The 14,136-nt window shown below is 36.5% G+C and overlaps 1 protein-coding gene across 1 annotated transcript; it reads left to right on the forward strand.

Moving 5' to 3' along the window:
- Positions 1-619: 619 nt before the first annotated feature.
- On the forward strand, positions 620-12,164 carry LOC120415884 (general transcription factor IIH subunit 1). Its single transcript, XM_039577521.2, has 4 exons — positions 620-778; positions 5,863-7,551; positions 7,812-7,987; positions 10,657-12,164. Exons 2-4 carry the CDS (start codon positions 5,997-5,999, stop codon positions 10,780-10,782), a joined length of 1,857 nt encoding a protein of 618 aa, XP_039433455.1. The 5' UTR covers positions 620-778; positions 5,863-5,996; the 3' UTR covers positions 10,783-12,164.
- The last annotated feature ends 1,972 nt before the right edge of the window (positions 12,165-14,136 follow it).

Raw genomic sequence — 14,136 nt, forward strand, 5'->3', positions numbered from 1 at the left:
GCGCTTAATCGTGATTCGCGATTTGGCCACTTCTCGAATCGCGCCCATCGGGCAACCCGCCCAGTTCGGTCGAGCGGTTACCGTCGCAGACGCTGCTCGAACGCCGTTCGGGCCGCGTCGGCCGCCTTCGGGTCGTCTTCGGCAAAATTTGCCCTATCGGTGCGAGACTTTTCGCGGGGGACTCGAGTGGACTGGGGAAAAGTTTGTTAAATGGGGTTTGAAATTAAAACTTTTACGAATTTTGCTAGTAAAGTATGTGGTGTTTGTAATGAAATTTGCGTTGAAAATTTCGTTTTTTCGAAAGAATCAATTCTTATAGCGATTTTTTGCTTTTTAACTGAGTTATTAGAGCTAAACTAGAATTACAGTTTTTGTTTAAATTTTCGAAATCTATTGAACAAATCTGAGATTTTTCGATACAAATCGATAGATTTGGTAATTTTACGTCGTTTTCAGTGTAATTCCCAACGTTTTAAGTAACTTTTCATTCAACTTTTCGCCAATCAGCTGTTCCAGCCCCCGCCCCCTGGCGGCGATTGGGTTCGGCTCCGTTCGGCACCGGAACGCCGATAGGGCACAGCAGGAAAGTTACCAGGGAGGGGATCCTTCAGTTCTAAATTTACCATTTGGAATATTTCTTGAATACAAGTAACGACGATGTGCGATGTGATTATGTGTTGCAACAATAAAATAAAAATGTTCTCTCTGAATCAAATTGCACATGGCGGCCATAAAACACCATGGAAGCAGCTCTCCGTAGAAAATAGACCAAAATCAGGTAAAAACGGGCCGTTTCGGGCCGGATTTTCGGCTGGAAGTGACGCTAAGGGGTCGCACGAGCGGAACAATGTGAAGTTTAGTGAAAATTGTTGCAAAATTTGGTGAAATTTGGCGAAACAATTTTTCACTTTCGGAAGGCGAAATTAATCATGATTTTCCTGTTCCCATTTTTTTGTTCGGTGCGTGCGGTGGTCGGCTCCGGTGCAGAATCGGTGTCCGGGGGCCCGTTTTGCGGAGCGCCACTTGCTGGAAACCGGATTTTAGTTAACTTTAAGGGTCTGGGAGTTATCAAACTTTGAATTGTTTATATTTCTTGTTAAATGTTTATCTAAGTTTTATTTACAAGTGAATAACTACTTAGCAACCCATTTAACACGAAAATATAAACTTTTAAATTGAAAAAATACTTTAAAAAGGTCGAAAACAGGAACAAACAAGTACATCTCATGCATCGTGGGGCTCCGTGCTCCGCCACCGAGCGTAGCCTTCGTCGGCTGGCGTTACGCCGAGCGCGAATGGTGGGGCCCCAAAACCAGTGAGTGAGTCGTCTCCGTTCGCTGCTGCGCCACCGTCGTCATCGTCGTCGTCGAAACGGTCGGCGGTCGACGGCCGTATGAACAAGCAGAATCGAAAAGGAAGAGAGAATACCAACGTGAAGTGAAGAGAGCGAAGCGTGCGGTGTGTGAGAGCGCTGGCCAGTGGTGGAGTGTTTTGTTCAGCAAACAAATCGTTTCGTGAGAGCGGTTTTCGTAACTGATGTGAGACTCGCGAGAGGATAACTCAAATTCGAGAAGAACTTTGTTCAAGTGCTGTATGACCATGCCGGTTTGGTAGGCGGTTGGGGGCTTGTGAAACCCATCGGGGTCCGCATCCACGACCTCGGAACTTACGTGGAATCGGGGACTAGGAACGCTTCTTCTTGGCAGAAATTTTTGAGCTATGAACACATCGACCAGTGAAATAACTCTCCTAACAAAAATGGAACAAAGAACAACCGAACCCGCGAGTACTCTTTTGCATACATGTGTTGAACGGTTTTTACTTTTTCTTCTCTTTTAATGGGCCCCTCTTTCCTCCCTTGTGGAACCTGCCAGTCGGGAAGTCCCGCCCTGGACCATCCTCCGGTCCAAACGTAGAGGAGAAAATGGTGAATCGCGCATTTGGAAGTTTTTTAAAAATGGTGATTGATTTTTTTCCTGCATGCTAATTCGATAACGGGCCCAATTTGGAAAGTGAAAATGAGATTATCGAGGTTTTTTTATGTGAGCTCGTGTGTGGAATTCGATTTCAGTGATTGGCACCAATCTTTTTCTCTCGAAAGGTCGCAGAGCGTCATTGGAGATGTCTGACCGAGGCAGTATTTTATGTGGGCCACAAATGGGACATCGCATCACTGCAAATTAGAGAGCCTATATGGAGAGGCGAAATGTCACTCTCAGGGTTCCAATCGAACTGTCAAATCGGGGTTCCAATCGAACAACAAGATCATGCAAGAACAAGGTTGGAATCAATTTAAAATAGTTTTGGCATAAAAACGAGACTTATAACAATTACAAGTATTGTAAAATTGTTGTTGATAATAATCTGGTAGTTTATGTCATGTTTGTGTTTGTTCGGTATAAGAAAAGTGCCAGCTCGAAAGAAAAACTACAAGTTTTCCAACCTAAAATTTGAATGACTTTGGGTGTTTGAAATTTCTCCCAGAACATTTCATTTCCCTATGTAGGTCCCTACTGCAAATGTGTGTCTCAAACTGAATATGAGAACGCGAAATGAGTCCATATGAGGTGATAATCGCTTGGTACTGTTGTGAGAATTTAATTTAGATGTCTGAGATTGCTTGGGCAGGTTATTTGAAGGATTTTTTTGTTCTTTTTGAAATCAAATTTAAAAGCATCTCTGCTAAAAATTCTTTTTTTTTGTTTAAACTTATGCATTTAACCATAGATTATTATCTCTTACATTGCCATTTTGTAATGTATAAAAAATAAACTTATGGTTCTGCTTAGAAGATATTGCGCAATAATTTATCATTGTGTTTGAGTCGACACGTGTACACGTGGTATTAACTTTTTTTACACGTGGGATAGTTACAAATCTGGGCAACCACCATAACTTTCTTTGTTTATTTTTTATTTACAAAAAACATTAAGTTGGATACACTTTAAATAAATTTTTGAAGTTCAAAAAGTGTTCCATGAAGACTTTTTTACTATCTTAATACATTATTCTTCATATTACACTAGAAAATTAGATTATTTAATAGATTGATTTAGATCAACAAAAAATTGTCGATTTGAAAAATAAGATTTTTGTTGAAAAATCACCTTTTTCATAAAAGCAAAAAACTTTTATAGAATTGGGAAGAATCAAGTTGGATTCAACGCAAAATTTTGCAAAATTCAACATTTTTTGATGTTGAATCAAACCTTTTACAGGCTGATTGTTTTCACTCAAATTCAAGTAAAACATAGGTGTCCATATAATAAATAGAAATGGGTAAATTTTTGTCGAATGGCTCAAGAACAGGTGTAATTTGTCCCCCAAATATCGACTCTGTATTTTTTTTAACTATTAGGTGCTGCACATGTGCTCAACAAACAAGATAAGCAATTTTAAGGGGCCATCCATGAACCACGTGGACACTAATACTACATTTTCAGTTTTTGCTTTTCGGGTATTTTTGAAACCTCGTTAAGTTAGGGGTATTAAAAAATGCAAAAAAAAAAATAATAAGATATAACATTGTTTATTGAGCAATTCTCCACGAAAATCTGAAAAGGATTTGATTTGTATTTTTTATTTAGTTTAAACTTTGCGGGGTCCTTTACTATGACCAGAGAAGCCATTTTGTGTCATTGGTTTACCTATACAAGCCTCGATACAATGATGGCAGCTTTCCACACAAAAATGGTTCGTAAATATTCGAAAATCTGTAACTTTTGAAGAAATTTTCTGATCGATTTGGTATCTTGGGTAAAATTGTTGGTTTTGATTAGGACAATTGAGAATGAAATAGGTACATGACAAAGATTTTTTGAATTTGAAGTATTTTTTTTTATTCGCCAAAAAATAAATTTCCCAAAATCTTCAATTTATATTTTAATTCTAGGGGACAAAAAACCGTTACATTTGAGCCTTTTTAATGTAAAGGCGCAAAAGAAAAGTATTTTAAGGAATTTTGGATAAATTACACCGTTTTCAAGATAAAGTCACTTAAAGTTTAATTTTAGCTGAAAAATTCTCGTTTTTCGATTTTTCAAAATAGTGTCCATGATTGAAAAACTATAAAATGAATAGTGTCCATGAATCCTGAAAGTATATTTTTTTCGAAAAATTTAGGAAATTTAACTTAAAATTGCTTAACAAACATTCAAGATTGAAACTCTAATTGCGGTAATTCAGCGAAAAAAAAAAAACAAATTCTTTTTAGTTCTGATCTGGGTGCTGAAAAGACAGAATGCGTAACGTGATTTCCGAATGATCCTCACTGCTCCTCACTAATACAACTGAACAACAGCTGCAAACATAAACAAAGTAGAAAGCTTTGTTCAAGCTCAAGCGTGACATATTTTTTGCTGTTGAATTGACTCGTTTTGAAACATTTTGGATCTGATGATACATATTAAAGTTTTCGCTGAAATATTAAGTTCTTCGTGTTTTTTTAGTAGACTAAACGATGGGCGTTTGTTTTTAACGTAATGAAATATTGCGTCAGAAGTATGGGAATTTCGTGAATCAGAAGAGCAACCGGATAGAAGTTACGAGATTATGTATCTTTGAAGCGCAGTGATAATACAGGAGTAAGATTATTCAATGTTTTTTGGCAGGTGCCATTCACAGTTACTGATAATTCGTCTTAAACAATTTGTAAACATAGGTTTTGAGTGAGACATGGCGCTTATGGAAATGTTAGCAACGAATTAAGACAATCTCGATTTCATCCCTTTTCTTAAGACTGACTCAAAAGCTCGACGCCCTCGACTTTTTTATTCCTGACAAAATAAATTATAGATCGATTACAATACTTGCCAATTCATGGCATCATTTTCCAAACAGTAAATTGGTTCCGCTTTGACAGTTCTAAATTGAGGCCGCTTTGCGGACAACTATTCTGCACCCAGGTTCTGATTCAACATTTCTGGAGTTTTTTTTAATTTTTGAAATAAGGCTTTCTAGACCCAGTGCAAAAAATATAATTTAACCCAAAAATGACGAATTTCTCGTCACAGTGTCCTGATGCAAACAATGATCGAGCTCGAGCTGTCACAGCCCTGCGAAGTATGTTGGCTGACATATCGGGCGGTCAGTCAAAAAAAACCAGGTAGAAGGCGCCTGACAAAAAACTTTTGCTACAAAGAGATGGGAAACCTGATGCAAACAATCGTCCAGCTGTAATGTAAACATACTTTGAATGTGTTGGTAAATTTCGGACTAGAAAGCCTTATGGTCCAATAAACCAAATTTTCAGTTTTTGCTTTTTGGGTGTTTTTTAATACCCCTGACTCAAGGCGGTTTCAAAAACACCCAAAAAGCAAAAACTAGAGAATTTGGTTTATTGGACCCTTTCAAAAAAAAAAAAACTTTTGATTTCAATCTTTTTTAATGCCAATATCTCAGCAACTAAATGTTCCAATAAAAAAAGATATTGAATAATGAATATATTAAAAAGTTAAGCATCTGTGAAATTTTATGATCTTTTCGAAAACCATAATTTGATAATTTTGGCGTTGATGTGTGACCTTTTTGAAATGTTCGTCTCGATTCCAATTTTTTAAAATATTTTTTTCGAAAAGAATATTTAGGTTTTGTGAAAATTTTTCACATTTAATGTTTAATTTTTCAACATTTCTTAATTTTTCATATTTGCTTAATTCTGTATTAATTTAATTCTAATTTTTGTTTTTGACCAATTAAATCTTCTATTTTGGCACACTGTGCCAAAGTGACAGTTCTTTGTTTACAGTTCGACCTTCACATTTTCCGCTGCGTGTTTTCCCCAGGAAAAGTGCGTCATTTTAGTCATTTTCCGGGTATCTTTCAAGTTTTTCAAATAACTAATCTGAAATTCCCCTCTTCCAGACACTGACCACCCCAAGCACCACCGGAACAAATCAAAACCGCCGCCGCAACCCGACTAAGGCGGCTTCTCCTCGGCAGGAGATCCTGACCTGACCTTAACTTCCGGAGCCTGAAGGCTGTAGTGTCGATCCAAAATGACCACGACCCGCGAGGACGTGCTGCTCCAGATGGGCGAGGTGCGCTTCAAGAAGGGCGACGGAACGCTGTACGTGATGAACGAGCGGATCGCGTGGATTGCCGAGCACCGGGACACGGTCGCCGTGAGTCACCGGTTCCAGGACATCAAGATGCAGAAGATTTCGCCGGAGGGCAAGCCGAAGATTCAGCTGCAGGTCGTGCTGCACGACGGGAACAGTTCGACGTTTCATTTTGTCAATCGGAATGGGGCTCCGGCGCAGATGGCGGACAGGGACAAGGTGAAGGAACTGCTGCAGCAGCTGTTGCCAAACTTTAAGCGTAAGATTGATAAGGAGCTGGAGGAGAAGAATCGGGTCCTGACGGAGAATCCGTCGCTGCTGCAGCTTTATAAGGATTTGGTGATCACCCAAGTGCTGCCCAGCGATGAGTTCTGGGCGAACCACGCGAAGCAATACCTGTCGAAGGAGATTCAGAGCCAGCGGCAGGACATTGGCGTTTCGGGAGCGTTCCTGGCGGACATAAAGCCGCAAACCGACGGGTGTAACGGGTTACGGTACAATCTGACGTCGGACATTATCGAGTGCATTTTCAAGACGTACCCGGCGGTGAAGCGGAAACACGCCGAGCACGTTCCGGCGAAGCTGTCCGAGTCGGAGTTCTGGACCAAGTTTTTTCAGTCGCACTACTTCCACCGGGATCGGATCGCGGCCGGTACCAAAGACATCTTCACCGAGTGCGGGAAGATCGACGATCAGCAGCTGAAGCAGGCGGTTCAGGAGAATCTGGGCGATCCGCTGCTCGATATCCGGGGCTTTGAGGACAACACGCTTGAGGACGGGTTCTGCAGTGCGGCGTCCAGCAAGCAAACGGTCAACAGTGGGAACATTGTTCACCAGAGCATGATCAAACGGTTCAACCAACACTCGTTCATGGTGCTGAAGACGTGCACCGACGTCAAAACCCTGAACAGGGGCATCGGGTCGATCCTGAACGCCACTCCCGGTGCCAACGGGACCACCGCAAACGGCGATTCCAACGGCAAGGACAAATCCAAAGCCCTGACCAACAACAACAACAACAACGTCGTCAACGGGTTCGGCAAAAAGGACAAACACAACAACCACATTGCCAACGGGGACGCCACCAACGGGAACGGCCATACCACCGGTCCGGAAGAACCGCTCGTCGAACCCGCCATCAAGCGGGCCCGCATCCAGGAGAAGATCCACTACGACGATCTGGAGGACGACCCGGACGCGAGTCTGGCGCCGAAACAGCTGAATCTCACCAAGATCGAACGGTACCTGCACGGACCGGTGCCGTCGACGACGTCCTCCAGTGGTGGCGGCGGCGGAAGTTCCTTTCACGACCCACAGGACGCGGGCCATGACATGGAGTCGGTCAACGGGTACATCCAGCAGGCCACCGGCTCGTGGAACAACCGGACGCCGCACAAAGTGCTAGTCAGCGCGAAGGCCGCCGTCGGTGCGCTGGGCGAGCTCAGTCCCGGTGGGGCGCTGATGCGGGGCTTCCAGGAGCAGAGCTTAGCGCGTAAGTTGGAGTTATTCTTGAAAGTAGTTTTGACTTGACCCTTGCTATCAAGTGTTCAATCGTGGCGAACTGCCACGCCACGGTTGGTCAACGGCAAGGCACAGAAAATTTCAACTTCCACGCGGATTGCGCCCCGGTGGCCAGTTCCGTACTCACAAAAAAGACAAATCACTGTGAAAACATTTAACATTATTTACCACTCGCCTAAAACATCTTCAAAGAAGTGTCCAAAACAGTGCTAAACATTTTCCTTCTTGCAGAACTCGTTCCGCCGGACATCGAGAAGGAGATCCGCAACCTGTACCTCTCGCTGCTGGAGCTGCTGAAGCACTTTTGGAAGTGCTTTCCGCCGACGAGCCCCCAGCAGGAGACGCAAGCGGTGCGGATGCACGAGGCGCTCCAGCGCTTCACGATGGCGAAGCTGAAGCCGTTCGAGGTGAGTCGTAGGGTGTTGCCTCAGTCGTTCGCTGTGAATTTTATTTTGGCTGATTTTTTGTGGAAGAATCGGTTATGAGCATATTGTTTGATATCCACAATTATCGATTTGCGAAAAAAAAAATGTTGGGGAAAACTTCAAATTGGCACGGAAATTCAAATGAGAAAAAAATATGCCCCGAAAAAAAACTAAATTGCTCTTAGAATTTGTTAAAAGTAATATTTTTTTGATTTCGAGTTCATTTTTTAAAATTGGAAGAAAGAAATATTACTTGTATGCTTCTGTCATTAAATTTTACTTAAATTGTACTTCTCTGCTGATCTATGCTGTTCAAAAAATATTAAGCTATCGCTTAATTTATCGATTATATCATTTTAAAATTAAAAATAAGAAAAGAAATAAGCTCATTCATTTTTGGTCGCTAGACTTGTTTTATGCGACTTTGTTATTTTTTTGAATATGTAAGAGAAATTCTCTATGATCAACAGGTTAAGCAATCTCAAAAAAAAATCAAATCAAGGGTTCTGATTTTCATTTCAAAGATCGGAAATCACTCACTCATCGCCGAACGAATCTTTGCCGACCAGAGCGCGCAACCAATCGTGAGCGAACACGACCCGCTAGCTGCTAGCGCCATGGCCAATCGCTTCTAACAAATTACCAGCGAGGCGCTCACTTGGCCTGCCATACCACAGTTTGCCGTCGATTTATATTTGGCATGGTGGAAATTGCTGTCAAATGTGTTTTTAATGTTGTGTTATCAACAAAAATTTGCAAAATATTTTTGATAACATCGATTTTAAGCAGTTTAATAAATGATTAAAACAAAGCCGATCGCCGACAAAGTCTCTCTGAGCCATTCGCTGTACTACTCGATTGGAGTGAGAGGGAGAGCAAAGAGAGAGTATCCAGTAGCTATCGGTGCGGAAGTGACAAACGGTAGGAAACGGTCAGACCAGTTTTCGTCGCGTTCGATTTGTGATCGCGAGTGAATGAGTCGTATTGGAGCAATCAGAAATCTTGCTTCAAATTTGGTTTATTTTTTGCAAATTAGTGAAAAAAAAAACAAAATTATAAAATTGAGCTCATTTTTCTGCTGTTTTTGCGTAAATTTTTGCTACTCTGGAAGAATTCTGGTAGATATGGTGCTTATCATTGGTATCTCACCTGTGATTAACTGATATTGAAGATGCTTTTGAGGAAAAAATCAGGGGACCACAGATACATAGTATTTTCTAAATAAATTAAAAGAATAAAAAAAACCTTTTTTTGTTTTGTTTGGCCATTAGGGTCCAAAAACAGTGCACAAAAAAAGTTTTTTTTCAATAAATCATTAGTTTTCGCCATTTTAACAGATTTAAGCTCTTGTGGTCGCAAATGAAAAAAAAAAATGGGTCTCGTGGCGCAGGGGTAGCGGCTTCGGCTGCCGATCCCGATGATGCTATGAGACGCGGGTTCGATTCCCGCCTTATCCACTGAGCTTCTATCGGATGGTGAAGTAAAACGTCGGTCCCGGTTTTCTCCTGTCTCGTCAGAGGCGCTGGAGCAGAGATCGGGCTTAGATAGCCTTATTATATCAAATTTCAAATTATTTAAGTGTGTGTAAATTCCAGTCGCATTCAAATGAGCAGATCCAAATAACAGAACGTTCCCTTTTCTTGACCGTTTCTTGAGCGATTTTTTATATGGACTTTTTCATTCCTTCCGAGCTCCTTAAAAGCCTAAAAAATGCTGATTCTAGCAAAAATAATTGCCGGGCAGAGATTTTTTTAACTGAACTAGTACTTTTTTGATCAATTTGATTGGCTTTCCATTCAACGCACAAGTTAAGTTATAGAGCGAAATGTAAACAAAGAGGGGTACATTTTCGGAAAATAAATAAGACCAGTTTTTGAAAGGTCGTAAAAACAAACACAATCGAAATTTTATGGATCAAAAAATCTTTATATTTTATTCGAACAAGTTTTTATTAATATACAATCGGAAGGCTACGTTATTTATGTTAATTCCTATGTTATTTGTTGGTAATATTTTCCTCTTAATTTTTTTATATACTCGAATATAAAAAAAAAGTCCACAGTCAAATGAGACGATTAAATTATATCAGTGTTGTAAAAATAGCGAGGGATTTCAAATGGATTTTCAATTCAATTTTCAAAACTTACTTCGCGGCTCTTCTTGACAAAAAGCATACTACTTGACAGCAGTGTTGTTCCATCGTTATGTGTTGTCTTGTCAATTTATTTATTTATTTATATATTTGCATTAAAATGGAAAAAGTGATCAAAAGTGACAGAATGACATTGTTGGTTTTCTGAGAAAACAAAAGAATCTTCGTGATCGAAGGATAGAGAAGGATTGATAGGAAACGAATGCTCTCGCTGGCAAGCACGAGATAAATCAAGAGAACTCATGGGCTATAGCGACGGTCACTATACCCTTTGATATTTTGGTGCAGGAATCATTAAATGATAGTTTTTTCTCTCACTCGATTACAACACTGAATTATTTATATTAAATAGGGTTTCTTAAATATTATATTTTGTCATATTGGAAAAACCATGGATTCATGTATTGAATGTTAAAGCGACACTATGCGCTGCATGATTCCAAACAAGGACGTCTATGTGAAACTAACAGAAAACTCTTTTTGTTTTCCGTCTCCGCAGGACCGTGCCATGAGGGAACTGTTGCCATTGGGCGCGTCACTGACGCAGCATTTAAACCAGCTCCTGCAGTCGGCGAACCGGCGCTACGGCACGTGGCAGGAACGGCAGCGCCGTCAGCACAGGTAGCACCACCACCACGGTCGTCACCTTCGCCACCACCACAATCCGTATTCGCCACTGTCCCCGGGCGGATCGTCGTCCTCCTCGTCGTGTTCCTCGTCGCCGGCCGCGTACCGCCACCACTCGTCACTCGTCAATCATCATCATCCTGCGCCAGCCGGAGCAGCATTCGGGGGGCCGCACTTTCTCCAGCAAATGTTTGCCAATCCGAGGCGGCCTCTTTAAAGAAATACTCCCAAATTTTGTGCAAATTTGGTTTCCAGTTACTGTTTGTGGCTTGTCATGAAAATTTAGGGGAAGGAAAGAGAGAGAGAGAGAGAGGAAGGACCACAATTTAGTTTTTAGTTTATATATTTTTTTCGGGAATGTTACGAGAAAGGAAAAGAATAGGAACAAAAAATAAAAACGTAAATGTGTCTGTTGAACAGGTCAACACAGAAGCAAGTTAAATAAAACTAAAAAGGCAAAGGCATCAGTGATTGAATTAGAAGGGAAACAAGTAATCAGTAAAATGAAAAGAATGAATAAAATAAAAAAACAAAACTAGTGATATTGAAAAGAAAATAAAACAAATAACCAATTGAAACAATTAAGATTGTGATCAACTCTCCAAGAGTTGACTTATTTGCTGTTTTGATATCCAATTTAACAAATACACACAACACACAAATATTAACAGTCGATTGTTTCTTCCTGCCGTGCGCACATAACAAACGCAGACACACACTTTCTTGTACACACCAACAAAACATTACACACAAATCATGCGAAAAAAAAAATACAAGCAAACGACTGAGAATGCCTTGCGAAGAAAGAAAGAGAAAAGAAAGTAAAGGTTAGTTTAGCAAACCAACTCGAACCAAGATCAATTACAGCCTCAAATTAGCTCTTTAAAAAAGCACGCTTAAGTTGTTTCTTCGCTTTTAATTTGTTGACCAATCAAATCTACTAGTAGTGATGGTAAGAAAAATGTTCCAATCGCGCGCGAGGTCGCGCGTTTTACTTTTATGTTACCCTTTTCAAAAAATGAAATTAAAAAAGTTCGTTTTGTTGTGAGTATAGGTCTAAAAATCATGTTTATTATTTTTTTTTCAAAATTATTTTGTTAGTTGCGCCAAAACAAGAAAAGCTTGTATTAGGGTCGAGTAGAACGGGATTTTTGGGTTTGGAAATAAAAAAAAAGTTGCTAAATGGATTGAATATTAAAATGTAAAAGGAAACAAAACTGAAAATCAAGTAATTATTATCAAAACAAAACAACAAAAACACGCGTATTCTGCAGTATCATTTATACGGAAGTAAAAGAAAATAAAACTTGCTAAAAAGCATAACAAATGAAGAAAATCGATAGAACACAGTATAATAAATGAGGAAAAAGTTAGAAATTAAATTGGTTTCCGAGTTATTTTTTTAAGTAGATGAAATATCACATCAAAAAGGATTGAATGACGAATTTTCAAATTTGCGAGTTACTAATTATTAGCTATACATAATTTTTATTTAAAATTTTGGAGCTTATTTTTTGTATTCTTTATTTCAGGATTTTTAATCATTTAAATTTTAAATTTTGAATTTTTCGATTGTTGATTTAAAAAAAAATTGAATTTTAGACTTTTAGAATTTTAGAATTTTAGAATTTTAGAATTTTAGAATTTTAGAATTTTAGAATTTCAGAATTTTAGAATTTTAGAATTTTAGAATTTTAGAATTTTAGAATTTTAGAATTTTAGAATTTTAGAATTTTAGAATTTTAGAATTTTAGAATTTTAGAATTTTAGAATTTTAGAATTTTAGAATTTTAGAATTTTAGAATTTTAGAATTTTAGAATTTTAGAATTTTAGAATTTTAGAATTTTAGAATTTTAGAATTTTAGAATTTTAGAATTTTAGAATTTTAGAATTTTAGAATTTTAGAATTTTAGAATTTTAGAATTTTAGAATTTTAGAATTTTAGAATTTTAGAATTTTAGAATTTTAGAATTTTAGAATTTTAGAATTTTAGAATTTTAGAATTTTAGAATTTTAGAATTTTAGAATTTTAGAATTTTAGAATTTTAGAATTTTAGAATTTTAGAATTTTAGAATTTTAGAATTTTAGAATTTTAGAATTTTAGAATTTTAGAATTTTAGAATTTTAGAATTTAAGAATTTTAGAATTTTAGAATTTTAGAATTTAAGAATTTTAGAATTGTAGAATTTTAGAATTTTAGAATTTTAGAATTTTAAAATTGTAGAATTTTAGAATTTTAGAATTTTAGAATTTTAGAATTTTAGAATTTTAGAATTTTAGAATTTTAGAATTTTAGAATTTTAGAATTTTAGAATTTTAGAATTTTAGAATTTTAGAATTTTAGAATTTTAGAATTTTAGAATTTTAGAATTTTAGAATTTTAGAATTTTAGAATTTTAGAATTTTAGAATTTTAGAATTTTAGAATTTTAGAATTATAGAATTATAGAATTTTAGAATTTTAGAATTTTAGAATTTTAGAATTTTAGAATTTTAGAATTTTAGAATTTTAGAATTTTAGAATTTTAGAATTTTAGAATTTTAGAATTTTAGAATTTTAGAATTTTAGAATTTTAGAATTTTAGAATTTTAGAATTTTAGAATTTTAGAATTTTAGAATTTTAGAATTTTAGAATTTTAGAATTTTAGAATTTTAGAATTTTAGAATTTTAGAATTTTAGAATTTTAGAATTTTAGAATTTGAGAATTTTAGAATTTTAGAATTTTAGAATTTTAGAATTTTAGAATTTTAGAATTTTAGAATTTTAGAATTTTAGAATTTTAGAATTTTAGAATTTTAGAATTTTAGAATTTTAGAATTTTAGAATTTTAGAATTTTAGAATTTTAGAATTTTAGAATTTTAGAATTTTAGAATTTTAGAATTTTAGAATTTTAGAATTTTAGAATTTTAGAATTTTAGAATTTTAGAATTTTAGAATTTTAGAATTTTAGAATTTTAGAATTTTAGAATTTTAGAATTTTAGAATTTTAGAATTTTAGAATTTTAGAATTTTAGAATTTTAGAATTTTAGAATTTTAGAATTTTAGAATTTTAGAATTTTAGAATTTTAGAATTTTAGAATTTTAGAATTTTAGAATTTTAGAATTTTAGAATTTTAGAATTTTAGAATTTTAGAATTTTAGAATTTTAGAATTTTAGAATTTTAGAATTTTAGAATTTTAGAATTTTAGAATTTTAGAATTTTAGAATTTTAGAATTTTAGAATTTTAGAATTTTAGAATTTTAGAATTTTAGAATTTTAGAATTTTAGAATTTTAGAATTTTAGGATTTTAGGATTTTAGAATTTTAGAATTTTAGAATTTTAGAACTTTAGAATTTTAGAATTTT

Source organism: Culex pipiens, chromosome 2 (assembly GCF_016801865.2).
Source record: "Culex pipiens pallens isolate TS chromosome 2, TS_CPP_V2, whole genome shotgun sequence".
Taxonomy (NCBI): domain Eukaryota; kingdom Metazoa; phylum Arthropoda; class Insecta; order Diptera; family Culicidae; genus Culex; species Culex pipiens.

Coding starts and splice junctions, on each gene's coding strand:
- LOC120415884 (XM_039577521.2), top strand. CDS start 5,997: ATGACCACGACCCGCGAGGACGTGCTGCTCCAGATGGGCGAGGTGCGC. Junction 7,552..7,811: donor CCAGGAGCAGAGCTTAGCGC/GTAAGTTGGAGT, acceptor TCCTTCTTGCAG/AACTCGTTCCGCCGGACATC. Junction 7,988..10,656: donor CGAAGCTGAAGCCGTTCGAG/GTGAGTCGTAGG, acceptor CCGTCTCCGCAG/GACCGTGCCATGAGGGAACT.